This window comes from Actinia tenebrosa, unplaced genomic scaffold (assembly GCF_029948245.1).
Source record: "Actinia tenebrosa isolate PJP-AT-01 unplaced genomic scaffold, QUT_ActTen_1.0 PGA_scaffold3__52_contigs__length_22856419, whole genome shotgun sequence".
Lineage (NCBI taxonomy): Eukaryota > Metazoa > Cnidaria > Anthozoa > Actiniaria > Actiniidae > Actinia > Actinia tenebrosa.
The window spans coordinates 3,528,378-3,547,136 of NW_028292580.1; the positions used below are offsets into that span (position 1 = coordinate 3,528,378).

Sequence of the window (18,759 nt, forward strand, 5' to 3'; positions counted from 1 at the left end):
ATTTCCTCAAATATGGGGATGTCTATCAACTGCATGGGAAATTCCACACCATCCCACTCTAAATCATCTGTGGGATACTTACTTGTCCTACAGGGATCCTTCTCTGCTGGATACAGTGCAGACCTGATTGCCCACATAAAGCATCGATTGTCTTCATTCTTCACGTTTACAATAGCCTTCTTCCTTTCTACCCACGTTGGTAGCGGTACGTAACTCCCCCCTCGTATGGGTACGTACCTGGCTATACTTATCTCTATTCCTTCAACCTCCTCTACTGTCCAACCCGATCCTTCTTTCGTGTAGTTAGACAGCGACTCCATTATTGCTTCTAAGGCTTCACTGAGTGACCTATCCAGATTCGTGGATTCTAATATCACTAACGACTTTGATCGCAACATTGCTGTCGTCATTACCTCGTCTTTTGACAAACTTACTTCTACCATTATGCTCGCTTTCAGGGCTCCTAATTCTTCTATACCTTTTCGGAGAGTCCTTTTAACCTTCCTTTCTGACTGACGCCAAAACTGTCTAACGTCAATCTCACCGTTACCGGGTATTGACACCGTGCTGAAGTTGCTTTGGGATTCCATCTATATAATAGGAAATATTTTATACCTAATACCAAGCACTTTTTAAGTCGTCGTAGTCGTACTCACAGTCCTGACAATGCCAAAACAATTTAACCTTAGTCTCAAACTTCTTACCACATCCACAATCATAACTGCTCATACACTTCGTCTTCATTTTCAAATGCTTTTTCAAATCCGCTTCTTTCTTAAAAGTTCTCTTACATTCTTCGCACTCCATATATAGATTAACATATTTGCGCTGTTGCCCCCAACCACACTTGGAGTGGGTTGTTTCCGTAGGTGGATTTTTGACGCGGGTCTTACCCCGTGTTGAGATTGCGCTGGAACCCCCATTCCCTATACTACTCATTATATATTATATGCATTAATAAAAATATAAATGTAGATATAATTTACAAGCAAATTGTCAGAGGAGCAAAATTTAATATACACAAATAAAGGAGAGAACATTTTAGAATAACTAGAAAAATGTTGTATTTCCAGTGCAATTTAAGGTTCACATGAAACAAAAAATTAATCAGAAAATCACAAATTATTTAGCACCTTAAGAAATAACTTAATTTGTAGTTTGGCTGCATAGGCTGCAAAGATCTTGTCCTCATCCTCCTGATTTGCCCTCTTTTTCTTTTTCTTTGGCTCTCCGCTACTTTTTTTCCCCTTTGCTTGTGACGACAACTCAACAAAAGTGGCTTCTACTTCTTCCTGTTCTTTTGCCCAATGTTGCAAACTATCTTGAAGGAACTTTGTAAATGCTGCAGAAACCATAATAAACTCAAAATACACTCAAAAAGGAACAACCAATGCAAATATCAGGGCTCCAAATAACGGCTAGACATACGCAGGTCAAGATGATCTTTCAAATACATTTTTGGATGGTGATTACCAATTTTTCTCAAAAGTATGGCCAGTCTTGACCTGCTGTTATTTCGAGCCCTGCTCTACCGAATGAACAATGATATAATATGAAGGAATAAACAGATGTGTATTGATAGACGTAATTTGAAGGCATGAGGGAGTGAGTAAATAGTGGGGCGAATGATTGAAAATAATGCATCCTAATAGAAAAGAAAAACATCACAGGTGATGGATAATTCTGATGCTTGCTGCTATCAATATAGCTAACGACATGTTTCTTTACAGGCAAACAGTTCCTTTGTGAAATTGTAAATACCTGGAGTCTCTTCAAGGTGAACCTCTTTTTGAACTTTTCCAAAGTCACGCTGAAAAGCTTCACTGCTCAGAATCTTCTGAATGTCCTAGTCAAATACAAACATATATGCATTAAATTGAAGAATTAGAAATATTGATATAGTTTATTGACACTGGCATCATATTTCATTTTTGGATACATAATATCAATTTAATAATGTTATGCCTCACCTGCTTTCTTTCTTCTGTGAATGTGATGTAATTTAGTACTATAGACTTGGAGACATCCCTGCATTCAGAAAAATAACCTGCAACCTTCTCAGTGGGTAGAGATTCTGTTACTATGTTCTCAGCATTATCCAGTAATTGCCTCTCTGTACATCCTACAGTGTTAAGTAAGAAAAAACAACATTATTTGTTGGCTATTCAAGCATTTATCTTCAATTGTAATATCAATTTCTGTTAAGTTGTGTCAAAATAAATGTATACACCTATTTCAAAAACCGTCCATATGTTCAAATTAAATTTGAACACAATAGTTTTGACATTTTGCATTAAATTGTGGGAATTAATCAATGCATTATAACTCATTTGCACCTGAAAATGAAGCAACCTTTATATTATGCCTTCCCACTGCAGTCTGTTGACCTGGTTTCTCCTTTACTTGAATTCGCGTTCTTCCACGGGTGTTCTCAGGCCCATATTGAGAAAGGATGTTATTTAACTGGTCAAGAGTACCAACACGGTGTGAAAATAGTCCCAAGGAACCTAAAAGCTGCTCCATGTTCCTCATCTCACAGTGCAGGGAGCAGAGGTTGATGTTTGACAAATCCTCCTCCAAGAGGAACGTTAGATCGTCACGAACACCTGTGGGCCTTAAAAAAAAAGACCCATGTCAAGGCCAAATAAATTGTATTGTTTCAAATGTGCATAACATGCGAGAAGACGAAATAAGGTATCATTCAAATATACTCAACCTTGCAATATTGGCTTTTGATCTTAAACAATCAACACAAGCATGATTTGGAATTTCGCCATGATGTGTACAGGCCTAACAGATTTTAAAATATTGTATATCAACATAAAGCATTATGTGCATAAATGTTGCACTGCTATTGGACATTACCCTGACAGCATCACAAAAGACACAAAATTCCACACCATATCCTTTGCCTCCTAGAGTGAACGATTCATCGTCCTTTTTATGAATCAACAGCAGTAAAGCTTTATAATCAAGGGTAACTGAAAAACATCCATACATGCACAAAAAATGAGTTATAAATGATTAGCAAATTCCAACCACCATTAGCAATATTTATCTATGCATATATAAAGAGGCATCTGGAAATTTACACTTCAAATTTTTTGCTTATCTATTGCAATTGATAATCAAACTGTAGATATATTACTGTGGTTTTCCATTTTCTGCGAACTCAGACATTCGAATGGATAGTTGTGGAATGGATCTTTTAGCTGCTGCTAATCACAAACATAGGAGACACCGACTAATACATTTTGATTGGTAGCAGCGAAAAACCCATTTCACAACTAGACATTGGAATGTCTGAGTTGCAAAAAAATGGAAAACAGCAGTAAGGAGCTGTACACATTCCAATACCTGTGTACAATGCTATTATCTATAACTTAGACAAGAACCTGTAAACTTGAAATTGTATGATTTCCCATCCACACATAGTCCATGTTGTTTAAGCCAGTTCTTTTGCTTGTTCAGCATTCCTATTAACTGCTTCATGTTGCTCCTGTCTCAAGAAAAAATATGTTAATACCCAATACCCCAGTTTATAGTTGCCAAAGGCTAAGTTAACTTCCTGACAAAATATACAGTGATGCAGGCTTAATCTCATTCTCAATAAGCCCTGTGAGAGCAAAATTTATGCTTCTATCAGTTTTTACTGTTTATTTTAAATTTGCTTTTCATTCATTCACCTTTCTTCTTTGCAATTAGCAATTGCAACTGGATAGACCGAAAGTGCACTCTCTGGACTTTTCTTTGCAAAGTCAATGGGCACAATCCCTACAGCTATTTGATCTTTGCCTCCAAGGGGTCGTCCATCTATCTTGATATTGAACTCCATATGTGGGGTGTCAGCTCCATACAATCGCTGCTCTCTTATAGCCCAAATCAAAACAGAATTTAGGTCGACACCACATGATGGAAAGTCTGTTTCTAATTCTGTTATTTTCAATGTCGATTTTATGATGTTGAAAATCATCTTTTTTATGGCCTTAATCTGATTTTTTGTCAAGAGAACAGCATTGTCCAATGAATTCTATAAAGCAGATATGATCATAACTTCAATTAATTATTCTTTACATTTCAGTACAAATAAAATACAAGTTCAGCATACAAGCAACTTCTGAGTGATTCCATTTAAAATAAAATACCCTTGCAGCTGCTACTTTGGGGGGGAAATTTTGTATGACGGCACAAGTAGAAGCTGTGAGGGAGACTAAGGAACTGGTGTTTATTTACAGGAAAGGGGGCCTGATGCATTTTGTGGTATTAAAATGAGTTTTTAACCTTATTGAAAAACAAAACGTAAAATCATAATGTACTTGCGCCACTTCTTCCAAGGTGTGTTAGATTTAATAAAGTTTGCCATGCATCATCAGGTAGCTTTGTCTGCAATTTAAAGTACAAAAGCACCCAATCCGGAACTCGCATACTCTTTAACAGACGGTCATAGGTTTCTGGCAGGAATAATTCTCTCAGGCCTTTCTTTTCCCCAACTGCATCCATTATCATATCCACAACCTCTGATATGGTGCTACTTACAAAATACTTATCCTTCTCGTTCTCAGGCTTCTTATCATCATCACAACAAAAAATAAAACTGTTACCAAGAACAGATGATAATGTTTCATGGTACTTGAGGCTGACATCAGAAATATCAGCCATCACTCACCGACACTGCTTCCTAATCCTGCGCTTTTTCGTAGTGGAACCTATTGTCAGATCTGCTTTTATGCTTTCTGTAGATTCACTTGCGTCACTTTGTGCAAAAGAACTTTCTGATGATGGATTGATAGATGGTGCAGAGGTGGATATGCGTGTAGGTGTAGAACATGACAGTGGGTTGAAGATATTTTGGCTTGAAGGAGAAGAATCACTACTTGAAAAACTAATTTGAAAGTCCGAAGAAGGTCTGATTGGTGAAATTGTGGACATTGAAGGGCTAGTAGATGGACTGTTACTTGAGATTGAAGAACTGTGTGAGGCATTGGCGCCATTTTTTGGCGCCAATAATTCCTCTGATAAACTGATTCCATTCACTGCAGTTATCACAGAATTGAACTGGCTCGAATGAAGCAAGTCGATACTTGAGAGGTCTCGCTGTCTCAGCAGTCCTGAACACAGACCAAATCTGTTCTTGAACGGCAGTTGATTGTTTGTGGCTTTCAGCTTTCCCGCCGAAATGCTGACTACTTCATTGGGAGGTTGCGATTGCAGATTTCCTTCGTTAGGACGTACCAATTCTTTTGTGGGTCGAGGGATTCGCTTGTGACGCCACATATCGAACTACTAAGCGAGGCCATATTGGCCATATTAGCTCAATGAGCGTGGAATGCTGATCGGCGAATGAATTAACTCTCCAAATCATTGTTTATATCTTCGAACCTCCCGCTAAAACTGAAAGTGTGAACTATTAAAAAGTAACTTGTACAAGATGTCCGTACGAAGTAGAAAAATCGCCAGGGACCTCCACTGTGACCGATTAAGGACCGAGTACAATTGAATATGATGCAATATTCTGCCCCTGTCCCTCCCCCTGGTTCAACTGTTCAACTTAAGTATTGTGTGTCTCGGCAAAGCTGTCCAAAAACTGGGGGGAAAAACGAACACTTTTCATTTCAAGTTTGGGAACTATTACAATCTGTCTGTATTCATTGTGAATGTTACTTATCGATTTGCATGAAGTGAGGAAGGGTAGATGGTTGAAGTTGTACTGCGAGCTGTAGGTTGCTTTGTTCATGCATAGATAGCCGTTTATTGTTCAAGTTTTGTTTCGCAGTAAACTTCCAAACCCAAAGAAAGATTATATTTGTTGTGCTTCCTAGAAATTTAGCTTATAATTTAATCGTAATACGTAATCTTTTGGCTCTGGCATGATCTCGCGTTGCAACTAAAAAATGCAAAATATGCGCTTCGAATACTGCTTTGTTTTACGCTTCGCTACGGAGCTTTTCCGTTCCCTGCCTCGAAACATGCTCAAGAAATTTACTCAAGATTTTTTTGATGCGAAACAAAGCCGTCATTTGTTTCTTGGCTGTTTAACTGCAGTTATGAAAAGGAAAGTAATCTGACCTTGCTAGGCCGGTATATCATAATTTGTTCGTTGACAAATGGTACTGACACACGTTAACACCTTAGAGTTTACTATAGCTAATCCAGTTAACGCCTAAAACAAACACACGCTGAGATTTTTTTTCCTGGGCTAAGCTTCTGATGTAGGAGCCAATCGTTTAGCGCCACGTCCTACCAAGCCTGGCAAGACTTTGTTTTTAGCAAACGTGAGGGCATTGGGGGCGACACGTTTGAGTTCCTGTTTTCCCCACTTGACGGCGTGTGGTGTTGCACGTTTGAGTTCTTGTTTTCCCCAAGCAGTTAACTGGTCTTTCAAAGGACCTCCACCACGTTGGCGGCGGCGACAGCGGTGACGGCTACAGCGAGGCATGATATATACTTAGTGTTACTTATTGCTAAGTGTGCTTTTTATAGTTTTTTTTAATCGTAGTCTTCTTCCATTTCGCTTTTTGTCGGGGGTCTTCTGTCGGGGTGATGAATGAGTAAGTGAAGAGTACCATCTAACCCATGTTTTTCAACAAGCATTTCAAAGATAGGTACGTTGGTGGGGAACCAAAGGAATCCACGCTGGCTACCAAAGTGTCTGATGAGAAGGGATGTTAGGTTGTCGACATACCCTGGGTTTTTGAGCATGAGACGAATGGCCTCCTTGTAAAAATGCCTCATGTAATCAATTTGATCTTTGACCTCAGGATCACTGTGAATGTAATCACACAACCACTTGTGACACTTGCATACGGGATCCGTAGTGCCAGAAGCGTGAAGAATGTCCAAGCTGGTTACGAAGTGTAGGAGGTACGGAAATTGGGGTAGCTTGAAAAAATATGAATCGGTCCTGAGCACTTCTCTAGGTTGAAGGCGGTAATAATTAAGACGGGCTTCTATGGTTACGGCAAGGTTGTGATGATATCCATCCTGGTAATGATAGGGTTCCATTACATTTGTTCCAATCCTTTTTTGACTCCATACCCGGCAGCAGCTCCAACGGCGCCTAGGGATGCAGCTTTTGCAGCAGCTATGGCAGCAGGAATTAAAGCCAGTAGAGGGAATAGCCCGCCTTTTTGATTTCTACTGCCACCAAGTTGTTTTTTCCAGTTTTTGGAGTTTACGTACGCCTAGGTTTTGCAACGTTTTGAGTTGTTTCTTGACGCTCTTGGTGGAGGGAATGCCACCTCCTCTTTGTGCACCGTAACGTTTAATGGAATAGCGCGTGCGTCTGCCGCCTGATTGCGTACCGTAGCGTTTTATGGCTTGACGTTGACGGGTAGTCCCGCCTACTTGTTTACGTGGCATGATTGGATTGGTTGCGAAAAAGTATGAAGGTGAGTGTTGGAATTAGGTTGGCTTTATACCTTTCGAGATGGGATCAACTAAGGACAATCAGTCGAGCAACAAAGGGAGAGACGAGAGTGGAAAGTTTGTGTTTGTGGATGCTGAGGATGTGTTCATATGGGATGGTAAAAGATGCGAAGACAAGGTGAAGGAACAGGACATATGTTTGACGCAGTTGGATGATTTGGTATGGCACTTGAGTTTGATGGAAGATCAGTTTATCAACAAGGTGCAAGGACGGTTGGAATGCTTTAATCATTCAGAAAGATTCATGCTGTTTCAACACTACAAAGATACCTTTAGACGTATGTCTTCCTTCAAGACATACCTGGTAGAATTTTCTACTTTGATGCAGCAAGCCAGCGTGGACAAAAGAGAACAAGATCAGTTGCGAGAGGAGATAACTTTGATCGACATGGAGGGTACAGATGAAGTGGATGGCTCGTGGGCCAATCTATCCTCTGACTGTGTCCGCCCAAGTTTGTTATAAAAGGATAGACAAAAAAACGTAGACGTTAGTTCGTATTCACAATGGTCATTAGCAAGTTAAAGAAGAAGGTTGGCGGTTTTAAAGGCGCCATGAAAAAAAAGATGGTTAATTATGTAGGCGGGAAAATTTCCAAAAATGTGGGAAAATTAATAGACAAGAAAGTTAAGAATACCAAATTGCGCGGGTTGTTGAAGAATCAATTAAATGCGGCGGCCCCTTACGTAACGAATATGGTACTGGGAGGTCAAGGTGGTGGACGTCGTAGACGTAAAAGGAGAAGACGTGTACAAGAAGGAGGCATTGTAGCATCGTATCCGTACATGGGCAGGCGTCACTACCCTAACAATTTTCCAGAATGGCGTTAAGTTTTGCTTACGTCATTTTAATGCTGATAGCGGATTGGCGTTCACATAAACACGTGAGAGGGGAGGGGCCTACAAATTTAGAATACGCAGTGGCAGGAGCGCTTCTTTCGAAGCAAACGGTGAACAACGAGCATCGACGCGCTGCTGCAGGAGCTTGTGATTTGTGTGGTTAACAAGAAGAAGAACAGAAAAAAACAAAGATGGCGCGCGTAATTTTGGAACTGATGGGATCGTTAAGACACATGCTAGATTGTGAGGTGCTTAAACACAGAGATGTGATTATGGACCTGGTGGCTTCCGTGGAACGAGAAAGTGTTACTAAGGAAATCTCCAAGGAAAACACATGCATCATAAAAGACGTAAGAGAGAAGGTGGGGAGCTTGATTTCAGCCATGACAACCACCACACGTCAAGGACGTAGACCTGAAGACATTGTGCTGGAAGAGGTAATCGATGAAAAACAAGGAGGAGTATGTGACGCTGCCATAGAAGTCATGAAACAAGTGGAAGGTGCTAGAAATGAAGTAAAGGAAAGCTCTGAGGAACTGAAGAAAGAAAAAAAGAGGAGTCGCAAGCGAAAGGCTAAGGTGCCGGTGGACCGCCTTGCAGACACACCCCCACCACCCAAGCAAGTAGAAGTACAAGTAGATGATGACATCCGTGATTTTTTGAAGTCGTTAGGACAGACAGAAATAAGTAGTCAGATGATTGAAGCTGTAAAACATTAAAGTAAGAACAACGACAATAAAGCATGTTTATGTAGTTAAAAACATTGTTTATTTATTGTACTATTTCTTTACTACAATTGGACTGACAGGCTTGACCTATACGTCCTACCTTGTCCTTAAACTTACGGCGCAAAGGCCTGGGTACCATAACCTTACATAGAAAGCGACAAACGGTTTTGTCGTTTTTTCGGGTGGGGTGATCAAGGAAAGGTTTTACAAATTTGGAAAAGGAACCGCCACGGGTTCGGATATACAAATAGGAAAGGCAATAGTGTCCACACACAAAGGTGTCAAACGATTGAAGGCGAGGCATTTTCACAACATCCACCATGTCGATGATTTTAATTACGTGGGGTTCTGTGTAGTTTGCCAAATTGTCAGATCCGTACGAGTCCATAATTTCCACACGCCCGTAATTGGCAAACAACGCTATCCAATGTTGCCCAGGTTTGGATATGGGATCAGTGTTAAAAATCATTCCCCAGGGTTCTTCAGGTTTGCTGTCGAGGTGGGACTGGTACTTGGTGAGAAGCTTTAAGGCTTGATCAGAGGCTTGAGTTCCCACGTAGGTGTAGGTGGGATGATTGTGGTAATTGGGAGGGTACTGGGCGACCACGTCAATGGAGTGAGTAGTAAGTTGACCTTGGCGATTCATTTTTTCTTAGTAATTGTACTTGAGAGCAACGTTTTTATTACCATCAATCCAAGCTTCTTGTTCAAAGTATCCAGCCAAGAGCATAGTAGTACTGTCCGCTGTAGCCGGGTCGAAGTCCACGTCAATGTTGATGTTACCTGTTACTCTGGAGTAGTTATAGCCAAAATTTTGTTCACCATCAGGGTTGAGATTAAACAGCAGCAAGTAATTACCATCTTTATAATCTTGTCGGTTAAGACCAATGTCGTCTGATTCTACACCTTGTCCTGAAAACTGCATCCATGTATTGTAACCTTCGTCCTTTAGATCAGAACGAAGATCAATTCTTTGGTAGGGGGTTTCTTGTCCATCCACAGTTACCTTGACAAAAGATTGGTGCATGTCTGTGAAGTTGAAGGGGTTTCGTGTGTAACTGCCATTGTAAGCATCACCACGAAGAAAGCCTAGAGCCATGTAGTTAGGTCGATAACCATTAAATGGATTGCTCATGCGATGGTAAAAACGTCCATTGGGAATGGTTTCAGTCACGACGCACCAGGACATGTGAGGGTAAGTGGCCACGTTCTGTTTGGTTAACATTTCCCCTTCAATTTGAATGTGCAGGTCGGAGTTTGCCACCATGTGACGAATCCATAGTCTGGGGGAATACTCCCTTTTCGAATTCTCGACGTCCATTTTGAAGACCGCTGAGCAATGCTTACAGGCGCAGTCAATTGACGTCGAAACGAGGCTAATACAGCGTAATGCTTATAGCAATACAAAATAACAGTGCGAAAACTTGAAGTCTATCTCTTAAAAACGATCGTCGATCGATTTTATCGTCAAAATAATACACAAAGACCTTCTTTATCTGGATTGATCAGTAGAAGAAGGCAATGGAACACAAAAAGAAGCGAAAAATGTCGGGTTTTGGCAGAGAATGTGCATGTTATGGCTGTTCGAATGCTCAATATTCCAAAGATGGCGGAACGTCGGGGCTGAGTTTGTTCAAGTTTCCACAAAAAAATCCGCAAAGAGATCGTTGGTGCAACCTGATTAAAAGGCAGCACGGAAGAGATGGTTTTTCAGTCAATAATCTGACTTTAATTTGCGAAGAACATTTCCGAAAGGAAGACATTTACAGGCCTCCCGGAGGTACACGAAGCCGTTTGAGAGAAGGAGCAGAACCTTCGATTTTCCCTTGGAAATCGAGTGAAGTCAAGCCTCAGCGACGTGTTTTAGTAAGGCAAACAAACAATCCCGAACCATCCGTCACGACTGAATCACTGTCGGTGTCTACAAAGACTGATGTAAACTTGGATGAAATGGAAATAGAAGATGCTGCGAATGTCGTAACTGTTAGTAGTGAAAACTCTAACATGCATGTTGTCGAACCCACTGTAGTCGGACCAATCAAACCTCGTTATCAAAAAAAAGCAGTTCAAACAGAAATTGAAAGTGATTCACCTGAGACTAACTCCACTCAAGAGCACAGTTACTCTTTCTCCTTTGCCAGCAAAAGAGATACATTTGGTGAGCAGGAGGACTATATCAAAAAAGTAGAAGACAAATTGGAAAAACAAACTGCTATCATTCATGATCTTCAGTCTCAAGTAGGTGTTCTGAAAAAACAGCTGGAGGAGTATGAAAGAAAGAAATTCAGCATTGAAAAATTCAAGGATGATGACAGTGCCATTCTATTTTATACGGGGTTCCCTAATTACAATGCTTTGGTGGCGGTGTATGAGTACCTCGAACCAAAAGTTGGAAAGCTACAGTACTGGAATGGACAGCTTGCTCCTGACACTAAAGCATACCAAGAGAAAGGAAAGAAGCCCGGCCCTAAACGACGCCATTCAGGGCTGCAAGAATTCTGGATGGTATTAGTACGTCTAAGGGTTGGACTATTTGTTAAAGATTTGGCAGATAGATTTGATATAACACCAGGACACTTTTCTAAGATTTTCACGACTTGGATTAATTTCTTATATTTAGAACTAAAACTGCTATTTCCTTTCCCCACACAATCTGAGGTTTTGGAAAATCTACCCATCCAGTTTGCACACTACCCCAATACAAGAGTCATCATCGATTGTACAGAAGTGTTTGTTCAAGTCCCATCATCACTTAAAGCTCAATCACAGTCTTGGTCAAATTACAAACACCATAACACTTTCAAAGTACTTGTTGCAATATCACCAACTGGCCAAGTTACTTTTGTGTCCAAGCTCTGGGGAGGAAGAGTATCTGATAAAGCTATTACTAAAGAATCTGGCATACTTGAACTACTTGATTATGGAGACAATATCATGGCAGACAGAGGGTTTGATATAAAGGATATCCTTCCTCCTAGAGTTGACCTGAATTTGCCTCCATTCAAGGGCACAAGAGATCAACTGACAGCAAAAGAAGTTGAAGATACAGCCAGGATTGCTTCAGTTCGCATCCATGTTGAGCGAGCAATAGGAAGAATCAAGAATTACCACATACTTGATGGTGTTCTCCCTCTAAGTCTGGCTCATGTTGCGGACCAGATTTTTACAGTCTGTAGTTATTTAACCAATTTCCTCCCACCACTCCTCGAGCCAGAAAAGCAGCAACAACATTAAAGTGCACCTACACCCTATTTTTTTCTGATCTGGAGTAAAACTTTAAGGCACAAAAAGCAGATTTGTGGAAAAATTTTTTAGATCCATCAAAACGGGAATTTTTGGTGCTCTGTCAAAGATTGAAAAATTGACCATTTTAGCCGAAGTAAGTGAACCATGGCCGTAATTACAGAGGAGATTGGGGCGAGCGGTGTGTGACGTCACCACAGGCCAACACAACCAAAGATTACCACAGATTCTATACAGATTTTTCTAGACTATTCGCTTGCTTTTATCAAATTTCTTAAATACGTTTTATTTCCAAACGCTAAAATGCCCAACAAATGTGTAGTTTGGGGATGTAGCAACGTTCCAAATATTCCTGAAGGGATTGCCCTTCATAGTATTCCGTATTTTAATGATGAAAGACCCGAGGCCAAGAAGCGAAGGACTAGATGGATAAAGTTTGTAAAGGTGAAGCGTGCAAAGTGGGAGCCTACAAGGAACTCGTGCATATGTTCTGTGCATTTTAGAGTAGAATCATTTGAGCGAAGATTTACAACTCTTGCTACCTTGGGAAAACCGGCCATCCCTCGACTGAAACGAGACAGTTTTGGAGTGAATGTTTACCCCACGCTACATGCTGGTCAACTAGACTCGCCAAAGAAACAGCAAACATATCGCAATCGAAGAAAGGTAAAAAACTCAGCTAAAACATTTACTGCAACCTTCTTATGAAACTAATAAAGTGTATTTTTCGTGATAGACTTTAAGAGAATCATTAAAAAATGCCACCGTGTCGACTGCTGCTTCTAAAAGCGTCCCCAGTAGTACTGCACATCAAGATCATCATGATGACGCCACTGTCGAAGACCCTGGTACAACTGAACCAGTCAGCGAGCCTGAGCCTATGCTCTTGCCTGTGGCACAAAGAGAAGAGGTTTTAGAAGTTGCTCCTGTCTCTAATACTGAAGATATTACGGTGATTATTATTACAACTTAGTCTTATGGGCTTTATTACTCATATGTTTTGAACACGAGTCATTGTTTATGGTAGAGTAAGGATGATTGTTTACATAATACAGTGTAGCTCAATCGACTATCGATTTTCTTTCACCAGAGTGCCGAGAACAGGGAGGACGAAAATGTCGATTTCATGGAAACGGAGGAGACATCGAGTACTAGAGACCCTACGACTGGTGAAGCCAAATGGCAAAAAGAAAGGAGACTGCTGAGAAACCAAGTAATATCCCTGAGATCACACCTGAGGAAAAGGAAGCTTGAATGCAGAAGGCTTACAAGACGTAAGTAATGTAGCTAGTCCTTATAAGTATGTGTGATTTTATAAGTGACAAACATTCTTAGGGTTCCTAGAAGGATATATTATACTAATATGTATTTGTGAACCTAATACTTGAAATCTTTATAAATATTATTATTATCAGGCCTTAAGAATAACAAAACGAAAAACAAGGCAACTCAGACAGTGGGTGACTCAGTTCCTCAAGAAGAAAGTGTAACTGATTCAGAGTGGGATTACGACAGTGATGACCAAAGCGAGGAGGAAGTAACAGAAGAAGAACCAGATGACAGCTATGAAACACAGTCAGAGGAGTCAGCAAATGAATCTGAGGATGATATAGAAAATTCAGCTCACAGGTGTGTTTTTCCCCTCTCTACTTTATAATGTTCATGTTTACTAATGCCATGTACAACATAATGTAGCTGCACTTCATGATACTGCTAATATACCCATTTAATATTTTTAACACATATCACATATACTTATTTCAGGGTTCAATTGAATGACACCAATCTGCGATCAGAGCCAAAGTTCATTGTTTTTCTGTCCCAGCTGTTATTGCTGTTCAAGTTTTGTCACTGTTGCAAAAGTGATAACCCCCTGGTAGAAGTGAGCCAAGTTGGGACAGAAGTTGTAATAAAAACTGCCTGCAGCAACCCAAAGTGTCTAAAGAGGGAAAATGTCTGGCACAGTCAACCAGTGATACCAGGTTGGGGTGTACCAGCAGGGAACTTTCTCCTTTGCATGGCAATCCTTTTGGCTGGGGGATCAATCTCCAAAATATCAAAAATCTTTGCACACATGGGTCTTGGTTGTGTGTCGATGACTACGTTCTTTAAACATCAAAGAGTGAGTGTTGGTATTATATATTGTACTATGTTTGTCATAGGTAGTTTATAATGATAATGGTACAATCAGTTAAGATAAACAAACAAATGCATCTTCTGATCGAAGATGGAGAAGAAATAGCATTATATGGATTTTGTATTTTATTTGCAGACCAAGCTGTTCCCTGCAATACATATGTACTGGAAAAGCTACCAGAAGAAGATGCTTGACAACATAAAGTCCATGGGCAGTGGTGTTGTACTAGCAGGTGATGGACGGCATGACAGCATGGGGCACAGTGCAAAATATGGTGCATATACCATGTTTTGTTGCACTGTCCCCATGATTATACATTTTGCATTAATTCAGGTGAGACATGAACTTTATCAGTAGGACTCTCTTTTGAACCATCTATAATAAAAATAGCAGTTAATATCAATTACTGCCATCTTTATTTTTCATGAACCACAAATTTTGTTTCAGCAAACAAATATTTTTTATTTCATTGCCCGCAGAGGAACCAAGTGGGAAATAGTCCTGCAATGGAGTTTGAAGGCTTCAAACAATGCATGGATTACCTAATAGGATATGGGATTGTGATCTTAACATTTATATCTGACCGACACACTGGTATTGCTTGTCACATGAAGAAGGTGTTGACAAACATTGTCCACTACTTTGATTTATGGCACCTTAAGAAAAGTGAGTTATGAGTGACTTCATTATTGCTTTGATTTGTATGCAAATGACCAATATACAGTATATGCAGAATAGTTAGTGTGATTACTATATCCAGGGTAACTTGATAAACTAGAATTATTAGCCAATCATATGGTAGCATTAAGTTCGAAATTCTTACCGGTCAATTTTATACAATTGGCCACGGTTTCATTAGCCGCACTGTAATATTAAACCTGTCAGTGATTTATTATTATGAAACCGTTATTGCAATGAGTAGATATAGAGCATACTTGCCCTGACGCATGAAAAGTTTATATATAATCCTGAAGCAAGATGATTTTTTACCACCCGTTACTAGACTATAGTCCTTTTCACTTTGTTTATGTTCACTAACTATGACTATTGTTCCTGTATTCTCTAAGGAATCAAAAGTTTTGATGTGAAAGAATTTTAAAAACTATTATGGCATAGAGTCGGGGGTAAAATATCATCTCGCTTTAGGCTTATTAGATTTGAATACATGTGCACTACCACTACATGTAGATTAATTTTATGCATTTCAGAAATCAGGAAAGTCCTCACAAAAATTTCTAAAGAAAAGCATTATGAAGAAGTAAAGGAGTGGATAAAGCCCTGTGAGAGGCATCTGTACTGGAGTGCCACATCTACTTCAAATGGTTCTGGTACTGTGATCTGGGCAAAGTTTAAATCTTTTCTCAGTCACATAGTGAATGTTCACAATAGCCTAGATGATCCAATTTTTAACAAGTGCAATCATGGGATACTTCAACCCAGACGTTGGTTATCTAAAGGTACATTTTGCATAATGTATTCTATTTGGCTTTAAGTTTCATAAAGTCCAAACTAAACTATTGTCATCTTGTGTAAAGTTCTCACCCAAGAAGTAAGCAGGAGTGTAAGATTATTAATCTCAAAATTTAAAACACTTTCTAAGCTACCTTTTTTTCTTTAGGGTCAGAGGTGTATGAAAAAATTTGTAAAGCCTTGACAAAAGATTCTCTGAAAAAGGGTATCCAGCAAGCTTCCCCTTGGGCGCAGACCAGTTGCTTGGAAGGATTCCATTCCCTCATCAATCAGTTTGCTCCCAAAATGATTGCATATTCATATGTTGGAATGTATTGCCGGTTTGTATTTAGAATTTTAGCGAGAAACCTGATTGATAAATAAGATCACCAAATTTGGGTTATATATGTAAAAAAAATATGAATAGGACGCCCAAACAAAAATAGATTGCTTTCTAGAGACACGAAAATATCTTTGAAATAAAGAGAGTTTGAAAAACATATATGCCATAGGATTCAATTTTAGATAACTTGGGAGTCCAATGAACCCCAAAGGTAAAACCCTGTCAAATCCAACTGCATATGTTTAAAATTTGGATATTTTCTTTTCAGACACATTCTTGCTGCTATGCATTTCAACCTTAATCTTCGGAGAGAGGTAGAAACAACGGGAGGCAACAACAGACAAAAGGTGGTTTATCCCAAGTTCAAAAATGGAGAAGCCACGATAAGGGATGTCAGAGTAAAACCAGACTATGGTAGGCTATGTGTTGTGCTTCAAGGGTTACATTTTTGTCACTCATAATTTTAAACTCAATTTTTATTATAGGTTACGTGGAAGAAATTTTCCAGACGTTCATGAATTCATCAAAAGAAGACTTGACTGCTGCACAAGATGAATTAAGACAGATGACCCCAGCACCAATGAATTCAATGCTGGAGAAGCAGCCAAGAGAGGAGGCTCTTCAAAAGCACTTGCACAGGAAAAGCATTGTGGTTGAGGATGTTCCTCCTACTTGTGCAGGTACTTTTTACATCTTAGCTAAATTTATAAATTTTATATTACTTATACATTTTTAATATTTTTTCTTTAGATGTCCCTGAACAAAACCAACTAACAAGTAGAGAACATGCCAAGAGAGCCCCACATTGCAGCCTATGCAAAAATCCTATGAAAGGACACAAGAATGTCATTGACTGTCCAAAAAACCAAAGAAATTAAAAAAAACATCGACTATTAAAACACTAAATTGTTTCATCTACAAAATTTGTATTAAATACTTTTTATTTTTATATCTTGTCATTGTGCAGTCAAACTAAAGGCTCAAGATCCATTTCAAACCCACTGTGTAGTTCATCTTCAGAAATTCTGAAACATTCTCTGATGCGTGTGTAAGCACAGGCTGGTAGTGGAATTCGTCTCTTGTATCCCAAATACCCATGCACTAGTCTTGTGAACTCCCTATATGCAATGCTACGAAGGAAGCTGGAATGTCAATAATGAATCAGTTTAGTGTGTGATTACAACAAAATTATGATCAATAACTAATGAATATAAAATAGTTTGATTTATTAAGGTAATTTCATGAGTTTGGGGGTTGGTTCACTGCAAAAATTATCATATCCCATGCAATCCTTGGAATTAATGTCGAGAAGGACAAACTGCTTTATAAAAATATTTTTGGCATATTTAACTTTTTATTGATAAGGTTTTTTCATAATTTCTTTGGTTAAAGTATAATGTGTACATAAAGAAGCCACAAATTCAGCTTACCTTTCCTCTGATCCTGATTGTTGATATCTTTTCCGATCTCTGGTTTTGTACTTATCAGCTGCTAGCTTAAGACTCCATTTTTGGAGACATACTGCTGAGAAGCCAGGATGTTCGGTTATGCAGTTCAGCTCGGCATTTTCATCAAGGTCTTGAAGGACTTCTTGAGAATGGAGAGCTTCGTCGCATCCGTCGAGTTCTTTGCAGCAATAGCATTCGCTTATATTTACTAGCATCTCAGTAGAGCAATTGCCACACTTGCACCTTCAAAACAAACAGTAAAAACACGAATGTTCAATGTACACGTAACAAGAAACTGTAAAGCTTACAAAAGTCGCAATCTTGGTTAGTGTCATCCTCGAGCTCATTCAAAAACATTGTTTACGGTTTGGCGAAACCGCTCTCGCATTATAAATTCACGGGGCGCTTTTATGTTTCAATAGCACAGAAAACTCACCATTCGCTTACTACGCTAACGGCAGTCAATCGTTTGTGAAGCATTTCCTCAATCTTGGCATTTTCTCGTTCAGTATTTTCATACTGTCTCGTCCATTCTTCGTCTGCCAGAGGTTCTCCTGAATGATGCCCTTCGTACCACTCAGAGGTATCATCATTTCCTTCGACTGACAAATATTCTCCTGAATCGGACTGCTCAGAACAGTCAAAACATTCGTCCTCAACATCGTATTCATCTTGTAAGTCAAAAGATGTCTCTAGATCAGAGTTATCAGAGTCCATCTTCATGAATTTGTCTTCAAAAATCTCTTGCGTTTCAAAAGTACTCGATCTGTTTACTAACTTTTGTGCACCAAGCAACAAGTCATGGCCTGGGGTGACGTCACACTCGGACCCAGACTCCCGCTTTGATTCTGCGGTAATGGACCACGCATTTCGTATTTTTAAAACAATTTTTCGCATTCAATTTTTTTTTCAAATGTGACCGAAATACCACAAAACATTTTAAAAAGTTCCGTACAAACAGTTAAGAATATTAAAAAAATAGGGTGTAGGTGCACTTTAACCTTTTCATTGTTTACATAAATTTGATTTTAATTTGATTTGAACATTTATTATTTTTGGCATGATTTGCACTTTTTGTTTGTCTACGGAAAATAATTATAGACAGTAAAATGTATTTCTGTTTAAAGTACTATTTGTTGAATCAACAAT

At 39.3% G+C, this 18,759-nt stretch overlaps 4 protein-coding genes and 1 pseudogene across 5 annotated transcripts; 2 read left to right on the plus strand and 3 right to left on the minus strand.

Moving 5' to 3' along the window:
- Positions 1-1,039: 1,039 nt before the first annotated feature.
- LOC148907780 (uncharacterized) lies at positions 1,040-8,922 on the minus strand (annotated as a pseudogene). The gene is made up of 9 exons (XR_016120747.1): positions 4,321-8,922; positions 3,687-4,030; positions 3,396-3,499; positions 2,866-2,981; positions 2,717-2,790; positions 2,337-2,614; positions 1,971-2,122; positions 1,762-1,846; positions 1,040-1,342 (listed from the first exon to the last, which is right to left on the minus strand). The product of XR_016120747.1 is annotated as an uncharacterized LOC148907780 (transcript).
- A 720-nt stretch (positions 8,923-9,642) lies between these two features.
- On the minus strand, positions 9,643-10,311 carry LOC148907781 (uncharacterized protein F54H12.2-like). The gene has a single exon (XM_089035743.1). It carries the CDS (start codon positions 10,309-10,311, stop codon positions 9,643-9,645), a length of 669 nt encoding a protein of 222 aa, XP_088891869.1.
- Positions 10,312-11,492: 1,181 nt separating this feature from the next.
- LOC148907782 (uncharacterized) lies at positions 11,493-12,283 on the plus strand. Its single transcript, XM_089035438.1, has one exon. It carries the CDS (start codon positions 11,493-11,495, stop codon positions 12,222-12,224), a length of 732 nt encoding a protein of 243 aa, XP_088891564.1. The 3' UTR covers positions 12,225-12,283.
- A 39-nt stretch (positions 12,284-12,322) lies between these two features.
- On the plus strand, positions 12,323-17,111 carry LOC148907783 (uncharacterized). Its single transcript, XM_089035436.1, has 12 exons — positions 12,323-12,899; positions 12,970-13,185; positions 13,324-13,507; positions 13,649-13,862; positions 13,998-14,355; positions 14,506-14,703; positions 14,850-15,036; positions 15,579-15,827; positions 15,989-16,160; positions 16,431-16,576; positions 16,648-16,842; positions 16,913-17,111. Exons 1-12 carry the CDS (start codon positions 12,537-12,539, stop codon positions 17,038-17,040), a joined length of 2,610 nt encoding a protein of 869 aa, XP_088891562.1. The 5' UTR covers positions 12,323-12,536; the 3' UTR covers positions 17,041-17,111.
- Positions 16,621-18,351, minus strand: LOC116290400 (uncharacterized). Its single transcript, XM_031697426.2, has 3 exons — positions 18,047-18,351; positions 17,593-17,853; positions 16,621-17,304 (listed from the first exon to the last, which is right to left on the minus strand). Exons 1-3 carry the CDS (start codon positions 18,331-18,333, stop codon positions 17,130-17,132), a joined length of 723 nt encoding a protein of 240 aa, XP_031553286.2. The 5' UTR covers positions 18,334-18,351; the 3' UTR covers positions 16,621-17,129.
- Positions 18,352-18,759: the final 408 nt, after the last annotated feature.